General features: G+C 35.6%; 1 protein-coding gene across 3 annotated transcripts in view; it reads right to left on the bottom strand.

Annotated features, from left to right (window-relative positions):
- Nucleotides 1-19,699, bottom strand: part of LOC106668346 (protogenin-like) — a 384,394-nt gene continuing 364,695 nt past the window's right edge. The window contains exons 4-20 of one of the 3 annotated variants that reach the window (XM_014397008.2): nt 18,003-18,147; nt 17,684-17,752; nt 17,357-17,568; nt 17,139-17,299; nt 16,155-16,317; nt 15,840-16,100; nt 15,632-15,784; nt 15,377-15,565; nt 15,139-15,314; nt 14,954-15,083; nt 14,618-14,894; nt 14,431-14,561; nt 12,626-12,801; nt 12,391-12,565; nt 11,649-11,815; nt 7,290-7,403; nt 1-3,481 (exon numbers count right to left, since the gene is read on the bottom strand). In XM_014397008.2, the coding sequence (XP_014252494.1) occupies nt 3,296-3,481; nt 7,290-7,403; nt 11,649-11,815; nt 12,391-12,565; nt 12,626-12,801; nt 14,431-14,561; nt 14,618-14,894; nt 14,954-15,083; nt 15,139-15,314; nt 15,377-15,565; nt 15,632-15,784; nt 15,840-16,100; nt 16,155-16,317; nt 17,139-17,299; nt 17,357-17,568; nt 17,684-17,752; nt 18,003-18,147 (2,885 nt within the window). In that variant the 3' untranslated portion in view covers nt 1-3,295. The remainder of the gene's footprint in view (nt 3,482-7,289; nt 7,404-11,648; nt 11,816-12,390; nt 12,566-12,625; nt 12,802-14,430; nt 14,562-14,617; nt 14,895-14,953; nt 15,084-15,138; nt 15,315-15,376; nt 15,566-15,631; nt 15,785-15,839; nt 16,101-16,154; nt 16,318-17,138; nt 17,300-17,356; nt 17,569-17,683; nt 17,753-18,002; nt 18,148-19,699) is intronic. The other 2 variants (XM_014397009.2, XM_014397010.2) reach the window with 2 other exon arrangements.

Raw genomic sequence — 19,699 nt, 5'->3', positions numbered from 1 at the left:
TTTTTTTTTTTTTTCATCTCAACTAACCCAAAGAACAAAGGAAAAGGCTTTTCCCTTACAGACTTGACATCAACAATTCTAAAAATCGACTATTGAATTTTACCACACAAACTCTAAACAAAGGCACCATTTTTCCAATTTTTTTTTTTTTTTTTTTTTTGTACAAGGTTACGACATTTGTGCAGACACACGTCTTCCCAATTGCGAACGAATCACAAATAAAGAGAATCTGATGCATTCCAGAATGGAAACGGAGTGGACTCGTGTTTTGAAATATCGTTATCAAGAGTGCCGAGGTTCAGAGAGGCCCTTTTCATTTGACGGCATGAGATTATGGCACATTCATCTCACATCACACAAGGCCTAAAACTTACAAACTAACAAAGTTGAAGCGATTCGCCCATTTCTTACTTAATAATAGAACATTAAAAACTCGCAATTGTATATTTTCCACATTATTACATTAATAAATACATTATAATGATGAAATAAGCTATGTTACAATTTCATAACAATTTAAATTTGTATTCAAAAACTTTTATATATTTATATAAATGCAATATAAGACTGAGCAAAAGTGTCGTGATAATGCTTGTTTTACTTAATAAAAATAATTATAAATGAAATGAAAAGAAAAACAAATTCAAAACTGTAAGGCAATGCTAGCACACAATTCAGTCATTTTTCTTGTAACTTTAAGTGTGCAATTGTTTCCTTTTTAACATAAATGAGCGGTCTAGGCATCTATTTTAAATACTGAACACAGCTTGTTCCAAATGAAATGAAATTTGTGTCGACAAGCAATGAGCAATTAGATTTTTTTTTTTTAATTTTCAAAAAGGCATTGTGTAAAACGCACTGGCACATTAGGCAATTCCTAATGACAAGCTAGATGACCTGTAGGTTTTATTTTCTTGGATCTATTAAATCTATCTAAGCTAGAAAAGTTTACACACATAGACTGAAAATATATTATATTAAACACTATATATACAATTAATTTTCAATTTATAGCTCTTTGGTGACTTTTTCTTGTTTTCTCCCCCTGCTTCTTTTCCTTGTTAGAACACCATTTCTAAGCTAATAAAAATTATTTATTGTGCTTATAAAAAGGCGATATTTAAAAAAATTATACCCCTTGTTTAAATTAGACCAAATTTTTAGTCATATTATCCCTGAATTGTTTATTGACGTAGGCCGAGTAATTTGTACTTCACACTGTCACATAAAAGCCTTGTTGAATTTGACGTAAAACAGCACAAAAAAACAAACAAAAAACTTATTTTTAATATACACTTTCTCAACATTATATTTTAAATATTATTAATTATTCGATAAGACATGCATTTTTAAATAGTGCATGGAACATTTTACAAACACTTTAAAGTGATTAAAAAGTTGGGCGAATCGCTACAACCAAATCCCTGAGAGGTCCACTTAATAGCAAATAGTTAATTATTGAGGTAGCTGGGTTTTCACATATATTTTCTGTTACACATGACAGCACAGTCGTTCTTAGTAACTTGCATTATTTGTATTTTCAGATCTGTCGCAGCCTAGCTCACCGACGCATTCTCACAAAGCCCTCATGCAAAACTGACTCTTATCGGGCTGAGATTTCTTTACAAATTGTCCTTGCTCAAGACAAGCAACTGAGGGGTTCGAAAAACGGCATGTGTCTATGAATTAAAAAAAAAGCCTTTTTTTTTAACTAGAATAAAATGGAAGGCCACAGTAAACTGTTGGAAATTTTAAAAAAATTCTGTAGTCAACTTATTTTTCGTTATGGAAGACCGGAATTTTATATTGCTTCGTTTGGAACTGTAATGCACTGTGGCGATCCGACTGAACTTATCACAGCAGCTGAGGTATTGTGATTTCTCCTCAATGCGACAGAAAATAGGTAACATAAGGAATGGCGATGGCCGAGTAATAAAAATGAGGTATGTTTAGGAATGAACCGTTCATGACTGGAATATCTCCGTTCATTGAGCAATACTGTTATAGCAATGTGATTTATCCTTACAAAAAACAACCTGTACTAACTTATGCAATTTCGTTCTCATCAGCATGCCAACGCTGATAGCCAATTTGGACGGAAACCACATAAAATTCAAAACATTAAAAACGATATACAAATAAAAATTGGGCCTTTCACGGTAAAAGTGCCTCAATAAAAACCTAATACTCATGATTTATAACGTTCACATTTTCAAAAATATTTTCATAAAACAATTTAACATTTTTAGATCTCTTAAAAAATAATTTTGTGTTGTTTCTTTGTTTGTAATATAAAACAACGTCAAGACAAAATGTGGTTTTTAAGTAAATTTGGAAGCTACCGACATGAGATTTAACTTTTTCTCGATATTTTTATAAGAATATATCATCTTGCATTTGCAGAAACTTAAGTTTTGTTCCTTTTATTAACATTTTCTCATTCAGTCTAATGTATATTTAAAACAGCTATATTCAATTGTTCAAATTCACAAGTTGTGGAAATATTTTTACCACCAAAAATAGAGAAATAAAACAAACTGAATAGAAACAATGTTAATCCTAAGGATGTTCATTACTCTCTATTATATCAAATTCTTTTTTTGTACAACTTTTTAAAAAATAATCCGATAATCTTATTTTTTTCTCTTTTAATGGAAAGAATAATCAGGTACAAGAAAATTTAAGTATATGGATTACTTACTGATAGTTGAATAACTCTGTTTGAATCAGCAGTAATCTAACTTGCCTAAAGTTACTACGTATTAAAAAAAAAAAAAAAAAAAAAAAATTAAAACCTGCTAAACATTGAGGCGGCTAAAACAACACAAACAACTAAAATGTTCTTTTAAAAGATAAACTGTATAACATAGTGCATTCTGCCGTAATAGGAACAAATTGCTTCAGAAAAAAAATTGAAAAACTATTTACAAAAAAAAAAGTGTTGTACTTTAAATCGTCATAAAATCTAAAACCTAGTAAACTAGAACAAATTGATCGCGTAAATAAAATTAAAACAATGCTGTAAAATCGAACTGAATATACCCGCATTAATCCGAAGAAAAAGAAAAAAATAAATAAAACAAAAGAAGCAAATAACAAAGTACTGTAGGAAGAACATAGGGAAGCTTCACGTTTGCTGATGGTTCGAATTGAACAGCGCAACTTAAAACTATCATTTAAGACTAATAGAGAGGCAATAGTGTGTCGACTTTCTATTATAAACGCATTTGTTCACTTTCTTTGTACTTGACGGTGGTATTGCTGTATTGCTTTTGCCGGTTTGTGATTGCGGCCGTTACCAGTTGGGCGTTAGGTTCGAAGTCTCGTGAAATCCGTCGTCCGGCGGCAGCTCTTTGCTGAGGAACGAGGAGCCGATTGTGGTCATGTGGGTCTCCTCGTTGTCCATTTCCGGGTCGGGCCCGCTCAGGAGGCTGTCTCCTTCGTCTGTCGTCCGACTACTTCCACACTCTCCTTCCAACCTCTGACAAATAAATAAATGATTTATTACTCCTCTTCACAAGCTATTTAATTTGACAAATTTTTATTTGGTTTTTACAAGCACACTTCATACATTCAAACAAATTAAAAAACTTTCTCCCTATTCCAGTTTTTTCTTTTACTTTGTCAAATAGAGGCCAAAAAAATAATAAAAAAGTAATTTCTTTAATTTAATTTTTTCTTCTTCAAATTATCGGATGGAATATAGAATTGTTAACAACTAGGTATGAGTAAAATGCTCTTTACTGTTTATTTTTATTGACTCTAGTTTGACTTTAGCTCCCACAAACTTTCCTTGATAAGGAAACCCAGAATTCAAAACCAATCCAACAATAAACTAACCAGTCGCTCATACAATAGTGAGTAATCATATCTAAATCAACCAAAAATATTCATAAAATGATTCCCTTGAAATATGAACAATAAGATCATTGATTCTGTCACTCAATCGACCAGATGGTCTTAGAAGAATAGAGATTTTAATTCGCTAGTTTTCATGGTCCGCTTGACTAAATAATATCTTTCTATTAATTAAGGTTTTTAGTTGAGATAAAAAAGTCATTGTCACGAGCGGGATTCGAACCCACGACCTTAGCTAGATACGCCGCTTCTTTACCACTTGAGCTATTGTGTCTTCGATCCGCTCGGACACTAACTTCCCATCTCAACCCCACCTTTGAATTTTCTCTCCTTTTTGCCATTTTAAATGTCGTGTAATCTATTTGATTCTTGGCGACAAATGAAATGGCCACAGAAAGCTGTAGTGAAGTATTCTTCATTTTAACTTATAAATTCACTAGTTTTCGTGGTCCATTTGGCTAAATAATTTCTTTTTATCTCAAGTAAAAACCTTAATTAATAGAAAGATATTATTTAGTCAAGCAGACCATGAAAACTAGTGAATTTAATAAGTTAAAATGAAGAATACTAAAGCTCTCCGTGGCCATTTCATTTGTCGCCGAGAATAAAATAGATTACACGACATTTGAAAAATGGCAAAAAGGAGGGAAAATTCGAGAGATGAGGTTGAGATGGGAAGTTAGTGTCTGAGCGGATCGAAGTCACAATAGATCAAATGGTAGAGTAGCGGCGTATCTAGCCGAAGGTCGTGGGTTCGAATCCCGCTCGTGACACTGACTTTTTATCTCAACTAAAAACCTTAATTAATAGAAAGAGATTTTAATGTTATGACTCCGAGTAGGCCATATATGATTTACACCCACTCAAGGCCGCTCAATAAGAACATTGGACATAATGGAAGGCTGTCACGTCTCGGTTCAGAGAGCAAAGCAAGCCTCTTGAAATTTCGTAATTATGGGTTTTCTATTGAATATTTACATTCAAGGTATGGTCTTGAAAAAAAAGCAAATTGAGATGTTACTGGCAAGCTTTTGATATATTTTAAGATCATCATCAGGACAAATCAACCTTAAATATGTCTACAGATTGACAAATTTAAGTTTTTTACAGGCGATCTCAAATTTCCTTGAAGACCAACTCACTCCTAACATTGCCAAGGACTGCCAAAAGCTTGTTAATTCACTTTTTTCTCGAGACCATGCCTTGATCCAGAGTGTTCATGAGAAAAAAGTGAAAAAGAGATACTTTAACATTGAAAATGTAATTGGGTTAGTTAATACATTGAGTGAATGAATTTATTAGTGTGAGTGGTGACAGCAAATTCAGGTATGCAGCAAAAAAGACCTCAGACTGTCCACTGGCACTGGTGATTCCCACTGCTCATATTAGCCACAAGTAGAGCCCAGATTTGTATGCAATTTTATATTCTTTCTGTTAACACAACTACAGTCATCAGATATTTATGCAAATCATACCTCCGTAATAGGGTGGTTCAAACTTTATTCTCAATACTGAAAATTTGAAATATTTTTGATTACTTAGAAAAATACATACAAACTCGACAACTTAGAACACGAAATAAAAAAGACAAGAGTCAAAATTTGGTTTGGATTTACTCAAAAGAATTCTCTTGAGATAATTGGCATATTATTCTAGGCTCCCATTTCCAAAATTTCTGAGTGCAGTTTTTGCCTGAAAAATTACTCTTTCTGACATAGTCATATTATGGAAATAAGGGCCTCATTTGAAAAAAAAGAAACAAAAAAAAAAGTTTTCTGTCCTCTCTCATATTTTCGACCTAGTAAACCTAACATAAATGGGGATTTAACTTCTTCTAAAATAGGAAGATGGAATATTTTTGATTTCTTAGAAAAATGATTACTCAATTAATTATACACAATTTTTTGAAATGAAAAATTTGTGTCACAGGTGAGATGAGATTCGAACCCACGACTGTTGGTTAAATTCGCCACTGCTCTACCACTCGAGCTACTGTGACTTCGATTGTCCATGCCTCAAACTTCCCATTTTGACTCGTAAATCGTGGGTTCAAATCCCGCCTGTGACACAAATTTTTCATTTCAAAAAAATTGTGTATAATTAAGAATAAGCTGATAAAAATAATTAAATAGAAAAATAAAAACAAACTCCGCAACTAAGAACACGAAATGAAAAAGACAAAATTTGATTTGGATTTACACAAAAGAATTTCCTTGAAATAATTGGCATATTATTCGATGCTCCCATTCCCAAAATGTCTTTGAAGTTACAAATATTTTTTAGGGATAAAACTGTAGTTTTACAGAAACTAATTTTAAAATGTATCTCATTGGCAATTTTAAGTCAGATCATGCACTTAATTAAGTTTAATTATTTATTTTGTATATATAAGTGGAAAGTTTATAGGCCACACAAACAGCTGAGGTCATCGCCGGCCATCTGCGTGTTTTCCTTTTTTTTCTTTTCTTTCGCGCATATTTTGTTTTAAACTGCAGCCATTTGAGCGTCTCGATCTGGTTATTTTCTGAAATTTTTCTCTTGTTGTAAGCAGGTCCTTGACATAGAATAAGTTCTAGTGGTTAAGGTAAGAAAAAAAGATAGTTTAAACAGCCATAGAAAACAGCCTGTAAATTAGTAGGAGCGATCACCCACAAATCTGAAAAACGTAACTGCAATATGGGGGAAGCTAGGACTCAACAAGGGGACTCAGCCAGAACCGGCTAGGACCAGCCGTCGCAACCCATCGGATCACGTCAATGGTTGAGAAACTAGATAGGCGCTGTGGATGCTAATCATGATGAGCGTCATTTGGAGTGTATCCCTTTCAGGGTTTTTTTTACTGCATATTATATGACATATTTGAGGATTTTTATTGCTTATAAATCTAGGCTCTACTAGATAAGAGTTTTATATGTTTAATTCTTTTTAAATTAGTATTTCTACTATAAACACTCACAGCTTGACATTCTAATTGTTCTAATCTGTCTTTTAATACAGAGTACAAATTGACTCTTATGATTAGGGAGAATTCTTGTGCTTTCTTTGTAAAACACTTTTGGCACAGAAAAAATATGTGAGAAAATGCTGTCAGTAATTAAAACAGTTATATTTATTACTGCCCTTGTTGGAATGCAAATTGACTTTTAATTTGAATCTAAATGAAATTGGTTATTATTTAAAAGTTACCTTACTTAACAGCCCTCAGTACTTTCTGAAATGCATAAACGATTTATTTTATATTTATATGAAATTATTTATTTATGTCCAATAATAACTGAAGTTTATAAGAAAAAAGGGTCAGAATACCACAGATGTACTCCAAAGAATTTTGGCTTTCGTCATGCACAAATCGTCGACATTCTCACTCGCACTTTCTCATTATACGTCTTTCGTCCGAAAAAGGAAAATAACACACAGAAGCGATCCCTCACCTGTGGATTTTCAGTTATCCTGACCCCTTTTTCTCTCACTATCCCATTCGGTATCCCTCCGTTAATAATCAAAGGGTGTTTCATACCGTTGGCCTGACCATTTGGGAAACTACCCTGCAAATTGAAATACGGATTGAATAAAACTGAAACAAATTATATAAAAACAGGCTGAAAATTGATTGAAAAATATGAAACAAGTTCACGGGTAAGAGAGTGAATAGGTTGATTTTATTTACAAACATCTAATAAGGGGGAAAAAGCAAATAGAAATTATTTTGATGAATACAATCCTTACTTCTGTAAACTTTTCAAAATATATATTTATCTGTAAAAAATATACATTGGGTCAAGTAGGGCTTCAACAACCTTTGTTTCGAGCATATGTAATGATCTCTGCCATGTTGCCCTGGGTTGACGTTTTTGAGTTAGGGGGTTTGTAATGTGTGGTTGGAAAGGTGGCTTCTTGACAAGTGTGCATTCTAGACAGCCTACCATAAACTGTGATAAAGGAAGCAAAAACTTCACCCAGGTCCTCAGGCGTTTTTAGGGAGATTTTGAGATCGATGGAATTTCAAAATTGAGTATGGAATTTGGGGCTAGCATATGGATTCAGGTTTTTGTCAAAGGATGAGGAATGAGGTTAAAAGTATTGGGCTGGGGTCAGAATACAGGTCACATAGGTGATTTGTAGGAAGTCAATGGAAATTGCTGAGATGATATGGTGTGATATGGTATTAGAGGTTAGCTGAACACCTATTGGTTCGATCAACATGGTGGCCATTTCAGATCAGTTTATCCTGACACCATGGTTGGCTGTAGTTTGTCAGATTGGATGTATATATCATTCATGCAATATTGCAGTCAGTTCAGGAATATTCATAATCAAGATAATGGAGGTTATAAGAGATTTAAATTCATTGAAAGAGGTGAGCATTGTTTGGAGATTGTTGGTATTGGGATGGCCTGTTAAGTAGTATGGCTGGTGTTGGTATTGTACATTTAGCTCAGTGGTATAAGCCATCTGGGTGGTTCCTGAGTGGACACCTCGAAAAGGGGATTCATAGATTCCAGATCAAGTAGTCAGGGGGTTAGTCTGGTTTGAGTGCTTATATCTGGCATTTTAGCTACAGAAAGGCTTCACAGACCTTATATGTATGATTTTGTTTGAATAGATAGATACATCTGGACTCATGCCATTCTTCTCTTTCTTTCTAAGAATAGTGGCAGTATGTTTTGTACATTTTAGTGCTGTCTGTTGTGTTACTGCACAATTTCCTTTTGAGGGTGGGGCTTTTCCTCCTTCACTCTAGTATGGACAAGTTTAATGAGCTATGGTGGATGAGGGGTGTAGGTTCAATGTCTATCAAAACCAAAAGTAGTGGAACTCTGAATGGTTTTGGAGGTTGTTGGGGGCGGCAGTGGTCTCCGAGATTTCGTCTAGGTTTTCTAGAACTCATAAGGTTTGATATGCTGTCGTGCTGATTGGTGAATCATTAGGTTAGTCCTTTCAAGTTACTGGTAGCATAGTCAGTGGGTCTGCCGAGGTTCTTGGATTGCATTATTGGAGATTATCGGGGGTTGGTGTGAGTTGGCTTACTCTTCATTTTTTTCTAGAGATTTGCCCTTGTCATCTTTTCATGGTAAAAACTTCCTGCCATGTAGGCAGAATGCAACAATAAACTTTTAATAATAATAAAACAGTTTTATGAAAAAAGAGGGGCAAATAAAGCAAGGAAAAAAGAAGAGAAAAAAGAGGGAAAAATGAAGAAACTGCGTTGGGTTACTCAGTTCATAAATGATTAGCTACGAGAGTGTAAGATGTTTATCAATGGTTCATTATAATTATAAGCCTGGACAGGCAGCTTTCTTATTAATTTGGAAAAGTTCACTAGCTCATAAGAAACAAGCACATTATGAATTTTCAAAATTTTAGGATTATTCACGTGAGTGCAAAGACTCACACTGGGCTTGCTTTTGAACAAATTCGATTGATAAACATATCCTCACTCAAGACCTCATATGATATGTGAGATGACCTATTATCCCACCTTCGAGAAGTTAAAATCATAAGTTAATAGAGTGATAAAAAAATGACCGTTTTTCTAGCTAATTTAAAAATAATTTTATTTTGACACTTTTGTTTTTATATTCAACGTATATACCATTGTGTTCTATGGATTGTTGTCATCTCAAGACCAGGTGTTAGATTCCTTCAAAATACCACTCTTTGGGTTGGAAATGGAAGAATTCTGCTCCATTTTGAACCTCATTCAGAGAATTAAAAGTTTTCCCTTGAAGATACCATTTACGGGAATAGATGGTAGTCGGAAGGTGCTAAGTCTGGGACAATAAGCAAGGTGAGGGATAAGCTCAAATCAATCCAATTCTGTAATTTTTTGTTTAATGTAATGGTGGCTAGTGGGGAGGGTGCTCGGTTATTCGCCGAACAACAATATTCGGTGCTCATCATATTTGGCTAATTGTTGGTTTCCTTATTCGCTTCAAAACAGTAACTGCAGCTGCAGCAATGACAGTTTCACTGTTGTCCATCACCATTGGTAGTACATTGGAGACTAGCATGGCTCTTGGCAAATACGTATTCGCTGTTTCCACACAAACTGGCTGGTTGTACAAACACCGCATGTGTGGATATGTAGACACGCTATTTAGCGAATGTCAAGATGAGCATCTCAAGACTTGGCAAATGTTCACCAGCAATTGGCATTTGGCTAATACCATGTCTTGAGCCACCTTAAAGAGAAGTGTGTAGTCGTGCGTTATCTAGAAAGAAAATTCGATTTCTATTTAACGCCCTGAAGATGATCTCAATAAAAGATCGAAACGTTGGCACGATAAAGAAAATGTTTTTCTGAAACCTACATCACACCGCATCTAACGATATCTGAATAACTTTCTATTTAATAATCCTGGAGTCAAAATGACGTACATTTAACTGCTCACAACAAAAGTTTTGAATCAATGATCTTCTAGAATGAACTCATAATGAATTATGCATTCGTAATTCAAAAATACAGATAGCATTGTCGAACCGTTGCAAGCTACTGGTAGAGCAGGCTAATTGCAGTCTAGCCATTGTTTCTTGGTCTTGGGGTTTCTCCAATATATACAATTCATTGCAAGTAACTATTCTTTCGATGAACCAAAGGTCATTTGAATTTTTCAAAAGATGTTGACAAATTTCTATTTGGCATTGTGTTTGCTCAATAGTTAACTTATGAGGAACTACTCGTAATAAGCGTAGTTATCCAGTCCTTGATTTATGGTGGATTGGGATATTCCAAGTTCTCTTGCAAATTCTGGAGTACTTTTTGTTGGGCCTGCCTCAATAGTGCCTTACAAAGCTTCCTCGTCAAATGATGATTTTCATCCAGAACGCTCTTTCCTCCTGAGCTGATGTCACCAGCTTCGAATTTCTAATTACCGCACCAAATGGGTTGTTTCGGTGGTGGAAAACTCAACTTTCCAATAATGGTGTAATATACCAAAATTTCAAATTTTACCATCATATTGTTTAACTTAACTCTACATCTTGGTTTTCCATTGTGCGAAAAAATCACTTACACAACTAAACGTGAGAATCACTCATGAAACACCGTCTCGGATTAACCGTTTCCACGAGGCGAAACATTTCACAACCTAGTGGCGAAACAAAGTGAGCAATCAGTTTGCGTGAGACAAGCGTGCCGTTTATAAATACGCCAACTGCTGCATCACCGTTTTCTATCGTGGCAATACTTTTTTTTGTACTTCTTGTCTTTGTCCCATTTTGATGTTCATTTCCTTCCATGCATCCTCTCTCTCCTTCTTCTTATGAGTTTTATCTTTAACATCCCACAAAATTTGATAGCTGTGATTCGGATAAGTCTAATGCAATACTCGAGACAAATGTGTAGATAAAAACGGAGAGAAACAAACAATCGAAACATTTTGATACGCACAAAAAAACCGACGGCTCATCGGCTCACCTTGAAACATCCGCACATCAAAAGTTTCACAGTTTTGCCTAGATATACACAATGCGAGATAAGTTTCGTGAAACAGTTGTGTGAGTGATTTTCACTCAATGGAAACTAGCTTAAGACAAAACTGAATGCAAGAAAAGATTATTTTTTTACACATTCATTTAGCATAAGTCAACAGATTAAAGTGGCATCAAACCTAATTGGATGTGAAAAACAAATAAAGCCTACAGGGGTCTACAATTTCCATGAAAATGAAATTGGTCAATTTTTTATCACTCACTTTACTATATTATTATTATTTTTTCTTTAAGAAGGATACTTTTCAGTATTGTAGGAAGCCATATTTATTTATTTTTGTTATGTGGTGCATATTTACCTTAGAGACAAGCTGTGTAAGAGCTTGCATTTCAAGTTCGGAAGAACACTGACCATTGCCGTTTGTTGAAATTTGCCCTTGGTTTTTACTACAACTCCTTTTATAAAGCAAACTAGCAGTGCACAATAATATGCACAAAATGCTTATAGCGCAACCTACTACAATGCCTGAAACAAGAATATACATTTATACATAAAACTGATTTTTAAAAATTTTTTTGAACTATATTTAAAAATTCAATTAATTAAGGTTTTTAGTTGAGATAAAAAAGTCAGTATCACAAGCAGGAAGCCCATGACCTTCAGCATGATACGCCGCTACTCTACCACTTGAGCTATCGTGACTTCGATCCACTTGGGCACTAACTTCTCATCTCAACTCCACCTTTTGAATTTTCCCTCCTTGTTGCCATTTTTCAAATGTCATGTAATCTATTTGATTCTCGGCGACAAATGAAATGGCCATAGAGCTATAGTGAAGTATACTTCATTTTAATCCATTAAATTCACTATTTTTCAAAAAAATTCAAAAGGGAGGGTTGAGATGGAAATTAGTGTCCGAGTGGATCGAAGTCATGATAGCTCAAGTGGTAGAGCAGCAGCGTATTTAGCCGAAGATCGTGGGTTCGAATCCCGCTCGTGATACTGACATTTTTATCTCAACTAAAAACCTTAATTAATTGAATGATATTAATTGGTCAAGCGGACCACGAAAAATAGTAGATTATATTTAAAAGGTGTACCTAGAAACTGATCGGACTGAATTGATCCTGAAGGCTGGTGGTTTTCATCATTTGAAGGCCGATCAATATCCGCAAACAGAGTGAAGAAAACATTCGCCGAAAGTGGGCCTGTGCCCGAGCTAGAGCCGCCTCTCACCCTCAGCGAATATTCGTGGTTGCTCTTAAGTCCGGTCAGCTGGTGAAGAGTATTACAATGTAATCTAATTCTTTCGATTCGACCAATTTTACGTTTTACCTCGGCAGATGTCTGATTTTTGTAAATGTTCTCCTGATGCCAAAGGTTCAAAGGTGCAGACGGATCGAGCGAGTAGAATATTGAGTAATAGGACGCTGATTTTATGCCCTTCCATGACACTTGGATGCTCGTCGAATTAAGAATCCTCCATTTGATGTTTTCAACAACATCTAATACTAAAAAATGTTATTAATACATAATAAAAAAAAACAATGGGAAAAACATATATAAAATATGCATGACAAACAAAATATATTCTAGAGTTAACAAATAAATTATAGTTCATAGAAGACTTTTGTGTTTATTGTTACAAAATTAGTTGAAAAGGTCACTAATAAAATAAATGATTTTAAACATCTTTTAATAATTAAAATATCCTCCATCACTCTCAATACACTTATCCCAAATGTCATGACTCATTTGCTCATAGATTACACGACATTTGAAAAATGGCAAAAAGGAGGGAAAACTCATAAGGTGGGGTTGAGATTGGAAGTTAGTGTCCGAGTGGATCGAGGTCACGATAGCTCAAGTGGTAGAGCAGCGGCGTATCAAGCCGAAGATCGTGGGTTTGAATCCCGCTCGAGCCATTGACTTTTTTATCTCAACTGAAAGCCTTAATTAATTGTATGATATTATTTGTATTTATTAATTGGTCAAGCGGACCACGAAACTAGTGAATTTAATATGAATAGAATTTCGAGACCTTGTTATTAACAAATTCTGTAAACACATTTTTTTATCGACTTTTGATCATAAATTTTTTATGTTATAAAACATTGTCCATGTGTTTGAAAAAATGGTAGTAGGTAGGTGAGAGGCCTGGGGAATAGGGAAGCAGAACGTCATAATCAAGATCGCATTGTTGGTTAACATTTTTAAGTTTTTTAGTATTTTCCGATTGACCAAAGATGGCTTCAATAATGCCAATTTCTGGTGCATTGCTTTAATTTAAGGGCAATATGTTTCGGTATTGATTGTTTCGCCCGGATTCAAGAAGCTGTAGTAAATCAAAGAGAGTTGGAGTCTTTTGAAAATGTGGTGTTGCTTCTCCTTTGTCAGCCACTGTCCAGACGTCTGCTGTATTTGTAGTAGAAAATCCACTTTTCATCACAAGTAAAAGTTCTATCCAGAAAAGGTTTGTTTCTGTTTTGGTAAAAAGTTTGCGGAAACTTCACAATGATGATTTTTTTGACGGACGCTTAATGCATGAGGAATCCAACTTCCGAGCTTTTTCACCTCTCCAATTGCCGTAAGACGGTCAACAATGATCGATTTACTAACTGAAAGATTCTCTATAAGTTCTCAAACAGTTGTTCTGGGATTTTCTTAGAGCAAAGCTCGCTGTCATCTAGGGAAGAAATCCTTCCATGACACTTTTTCTCCAAGGCTTCCCTTGAATCTTTTTAAACCATCTCTGAACAGTGCTCTCACACTGTCATTATGACAGACTTCATTAATGTTTCTGGCCATTTGGGCAACATTCTGACCAAGATTAAACTTGTAAAACAAAATTACGCAAAAATCACATGTTGTAATCTTAGTAAATATTGAATTATTCGCAAGTAAAATGCTACTGAGGTAAAGAAACATTTTTGTTTAGAAGAGAATTAAAAACTGTCGACATTCGTACAAAAGAATAATCCATCAAATGTAAAAAGTTTATTATATAGAGGGGTAATTGAAAGAAAACATGAAAACCTGCAGTATTTTCCGGAAAATCAATAAAAGAAAAAATTTCCTAATATCAATTATGTTTGAAAATAAAGTAAGCCTATTTTTAAACTTTAAAAAAAGAAACCAACCTTCTTGCAATGTCTTGCACTCGATTTTACTGCTCACAGCACTGACCTGGTTGTTGTACCCATGAGCTCTGACTGAAAACTCGTACAGAGTGTTTGCCGCTAAACCCGTAATTTGAACACTCGTGTTTGATCTGAAACAGAATTTCATTACAAACTCCACAATGAATCGTTTAACGAAAGCGCTCACGTTTGAACAGTCTTCCCCGTAAAGTTGTGAGTAGGGGCGTAGAGGAGGTTGTACAAGACAGTGTAATGGGTGATGTTCCAAGAGTGATGATGGGAAGGCAAAGACCAGGAGATGTTGATCGAGTGAGGAGACGGGGACGTCGCCTCGAGCGAAATCGGCATCGGCAAAGAAGGCGCAAAAAGGACCTTCTCCCGAGTCGACTTGCTCTCGACGCAGCTTTCCCCTTCAACATCTCCAGAAAACGCCTTCACTTCAACTTCGTACCAAGTGGAAGGATCTGAAAAAAAAAACTTAATTAAGCATTTTATTTCTTAACGAACAAACCAAAACTTATACCTAGATGGGTTATGTGAAAATCAGTGACATTTTTCTTAAGCACTAGTAATGTTCGATCTGTACTGTTAAGCTGCCCGTAATACAATTTGAAACCGTCAATGTCTATTCCTTCTGGATACGTCCATTCCACCTATAAAAACAAGAAGTATAAAATCTAGTTTTATATTGGAAAACTCATGGCTTACATGAATCGTTGTATCGTTCACCGCTATTAAGCGCATGGTTGGAGGAGGGAATGGGTTGCTGCTGTGTTTTGGAATTTTGATTCTTATCCAAGGAGCTTGGTCTTCAGATAGGTCAGGCCAACCTAGCGATGTCGCTCCTATCACTCTCACCATATACTCTTGGTTTTGTATTACATCTAAATCATAAAATTAGTAATAAAACAAATCATAATCTTAATCCAATCCATATGCAACTCACCTCGAATGGTATACTGTTTAATTGTTCCAGGAACTTTTTCAAAATTGGTGGAGGACTGGTTCGCCCTCTTCCACTGAATCTTGTATTCTGTGATGCTACCCCTAGCCTCTGAGCTAGGAGGTGGTGACCAGGTGACATGGATGCAATAAGGAGTGACACTAGCCACAACTTTCGGACCTCCAGTAGGCACTGAAATATTTTTTTTTAATATTGTCTTTTTATGTTTAAAGTGCTAAACAAATTGTAAATACTCACTGGCTTCTCCTGTTTTACAAAAGACAGATCCACTCAATTCACTGGCTGCTTTTCCGTAAGAGCGAACGTAAAATGTGTAGTTGGTAAAAGGCTGGAGTTTGCTAACGATGAATGTCTCATTTTTTGCTACTTCTTTCAACTCGTCTCCTCCTTCTACAATCGAGGAATTTTATTTACAAAATAAAAAGAAATCAAATAACAATCTGACCTGTGGGAAAGTAATGAACTGTGAAAGCTTTAAAATCTGTCTGTTGCTCCTGAGCCCAGGACAAATTGACCTGCGTCGGCGAAATCGTCATGCAAGTCAGATTTGTCGGCGGGTTCGGCTGGTCTGAAGAAGTGTTCACAACGAGCCTTCCGGCACGCCAAGCAACCCCGGCCGGTGAGGTCGCAAAGCACTGGTATATCCCGGTATCCTGTGATACAGTACCTCCCAGGACCAACTCCTTCGAATTTTGCTTGATTCGACCTGTAAAAACACGACTGAAATACGATTCAAAAGTTAATTAAATCAATTAAATACCGTTTATATTCAGCTCCTTTCCATTTTTATACCAAATCACTTTTGGATTAGGAAGACCTCTTACTTCGCACTCTATTCTTACTGTTTTGGCTGCTGGATACATTTGAGATTTTGGTGCTTCCACTATTGTAGGTGCAGTCTGAATTACTACATTGACCACTTTCTAAAATAAACAAAATACTAAAAAATTAAAACAAATGTTTATATAAGGCAAAAATTTTAAAACAACTCAATTTATGAAAAAACACTTATGAAATTCCATTGTTTTGGTTTCTTAATCAAGTACATTTTGCCATAAAATATAAACAAAAAGTGATATAAATTGTTGGAATTGGAATACGTTTGATGGAAGAGTAAATTCCTTTATGATTAAAATCTTCCCAAAGCAATTAAAAATTAAGGAATTTAATAATTACTCATTTATTGTGCTCATAGATTATTATTACTTCAATTGAAAATGATATTCCTCTTTATTTACATTTGTTCCATAGCATGCACTTCATTGAATTAATTAAGTTAAGATTAAGCGTATGGGGCTGACAACCTGTTTCCCTTCTGCGCTACACCGTTAATTAATTTCGACAAAGTGCAAAACGTTGACAGAAGAGACAATTAAAATTTAATTTAATAAAGTTAAAAATACCATCACAAGAGGTGTTTTATCTGTACACAAACCTTCACGCATGCACACAAAGTCAGGAGAGAAAAAAAAATAATCCTGACAACTTTAATGCAATTAACTTTTGATTAAACTGATTATACAATTTAAGATTGTTCAATAAATAATTGCCAGTTATTTCGTAAGTTTATGTAAGGCTGTCAGTCAAAACTTAAGGCAACAATAGAGGCTAAACACGAACAGTATTGATTTGCTTAAAAAAAGTTGACTTAAGGTTTGATAAAACTGTATATACTTTTTTATATTGCAGTATAATTTGTATTTTCCGCATTTAGATTTTATCAGAATCAATCCAAAATAAATACCTTATAAACTGCAGTTTTGTCTTTAAATTTGTGACTCGCTACGCAGGAGTATGACCCGGCATGCTCCGCGGTGACTTTATCTATCTGTAGAACTATCAGCCCATTGTTGGAAGTGATTAAGTTGCCGTTTAGGCCGTTTTCACGGGTTGAGTTAAATCCTTCTGAAACACGACTCAATTTGTAGACGTTACGATTTCGACATTATTAGTTAAACTAACTCGTCTTGATCCATTTGAGGTTAGGCCTGGGCGTACCAGACACCGCGCACACTATTGAAGTCTTGGTGCCTTCGCGAAGTGTGAGATTGTTTGGCGGAGAAGAATTGAGGAACTTTACTGGATGAGGGCCGCTGTTTCCGAAGGAGTCGACGACCACTTCTGCACCAGTGCTGACCCTGCTCTTTTTTATATATGCATTTGTCGCTTGGCATCTGAAGAACATTTAAACACCAATTTTAGTTCAAATTTTTTTAAAAAGCTTTATTGAAAAACCAACAAAAAACTAATATCTAAGTACAACCCGTAGGCTTTAAATAAAAAACATACCTATACAAGCCACTGTCATCTTTTTTTATATTCGCTATGTACAAGCTTCCTGAGTCTAGTAAAATAAATCTGGAAAAAATTTGTAAATTAATTAGGTATAGGGGTAAAAATGGCAGCCCCTGGGCCATTCTGCACATCGACCTAAGTAGATCTATTGTGCTTCTCTATTTTTGTAACTCAGTGGCCAGCATCAGGTTGTTAATCAACCTCGATAGCCTTGCCAGTGGCTCTTTAGCAAAGAGTCATGCTTGCAATGTAAATAATTAAGTATAACTGAAATTAGTCAATGAATTAATAAAAATTGTATAAAGAGAAAAACCTTCTGTTTTGAGGTAGTGGTTTGTCATCTCTCAGCCAAGTGATTTTAGCTGGCGGTGACGATTCTATGGAACATGTAAGCTTCAGCACTTCCCCTTCTTTTATGGTAGTATTAGCTGGGTTTTCGCTGAATTCGTGTGCCAACGCTGAAACAAAATCAAAGGCGTAAATGCACAAGGATATCTAGATGAAAGATTCATGCTACAAATACTTTTTTCCCCACCAAAGTTTAAAGTGTGTGTGTGTTGTGGGTGAGGATGGTGAAACAATGAAACTTGTCTAACCATCAAAAGGATTATTTTGGTAATGGCCTTATGAACTTTGCATATTGGCCAAGGAATGTTACATCTGTGGATGTCTGGATATGTATTCTTTTTGAGGGGGAAGGGTTGTGTGAAAAAAAAGGGGCCAGGAGGGAACGGTGGAAATCGAACCCATGACTGTGAGGCTTAGCGCAGAGATCACGCTGACTACTAGGCTACTGTGGTCCCCAAAGACCTATCTCTGACCAAAAGGATCAGTAACAACCAAACTTCAATGAGTATGGACAAGTCATATACTAATTTTTCAAAATATGTTGGGTTTTCCACTGCAGCAAGAATGCCATCATTCAATTTTTTATTATTTTTTATTTACAACTGCAAGATTTTCTCCTTATCAAGTAAATAGAATCAAAGTACATATTAAAATATTAATTGCAAGAACCAAAAAATTGCTACGAATTCCATATGAAGGGAGCTCTGTTGAGACAGGTCTTTTCTGGTCCATCAAGATGAGGATGCTTAACGGAGGATTACGAGCTATCTTGACTTATGGGTGTCAGAACTGGTGTAATTGGCAGTACAAAGAAGGGGAAAAGGTGTGTTTAGAGTTGAAGCAGAAGAAACAAGCCTGAAGGAAGAAGAAACAGCAAAACATGTCCTCTCTGTTGGTATGGTATGGTATGGTGGAAAAGATACTAGGAAGCGGGGTTTGTATTCCCCAGGCACTGCAGCCTTCTGGCTTATTGTACCTTCCTAGTTCCTTAGTTCAGTCAATAGACTCAATCCTACTTCTTAGAAGTATCAGGTCATTGACTGTTGTTGCTGCAATTTGATTCCCTAAGTCTTTTCCGTACGTTAGGTTAAACCTCCATTGAGCTGTTGCTTCGCATTCGAAGATGATATGAGTGGCTGTTTCCTCCTCCTCATTACATAATCTGCAAATGGGGTCATCGCTGTATATACCCATGTTGTGTAGATGTTTTCTCAGATACCAGTGACCGGTTAGTAGTCCCACCACTCCTCTGAGTTTTGCCCTCTCCAATTGCAGCAGTGTTTTTGCCAATCTTGGTGAGGGTTGTTTCATCATAAGTTTACTATGTCTAGCACTGCTAGAGTTTATCCACTTCTCTTTTTGTTTTGCTTGGATCCATTCTGCGATGGAGGGTTCTATGTTTGGTTTTGTTATCCCAAGGATAGGTTCGGGGCCTATGTATGATCTTGCAGATCCTCCTCAGGCCAGTTTGTCTGCTTCCTTGTTATCCAAAATTCCCTTGTGCCCTGGCACCTAAGACTTCATCAGGTTGTTGTGTTTTCACAGGTTTTGGAGATTTTGGATGCATTCACTGACTAATTGTGATGTAATTCTTTTACATGCTAATGCTTTAATGGCTGCTTGGCTGTCTGATCTTATGAGGATTTTTTTTGTCAGTGTAAC

Source organism: Cimex lectularius, unplaced genomic scaffold (genome assembly GCF_000648675.2).
Source record: "Cimex lectularius strain Harlan isolate CLEC.00 unplaced genomic scaffold, Clec_2.1 scaffold237, whole genome shotgun sequence".
NCBI lineage: Eukaryota > Metazoa > Arthropoda > Insecta > Hemiptera > Cimicidae > Cimex > Cimex lectularius.
This window is presented reverse-complemented; position numbering and strand designations above follow the sequence as displayed.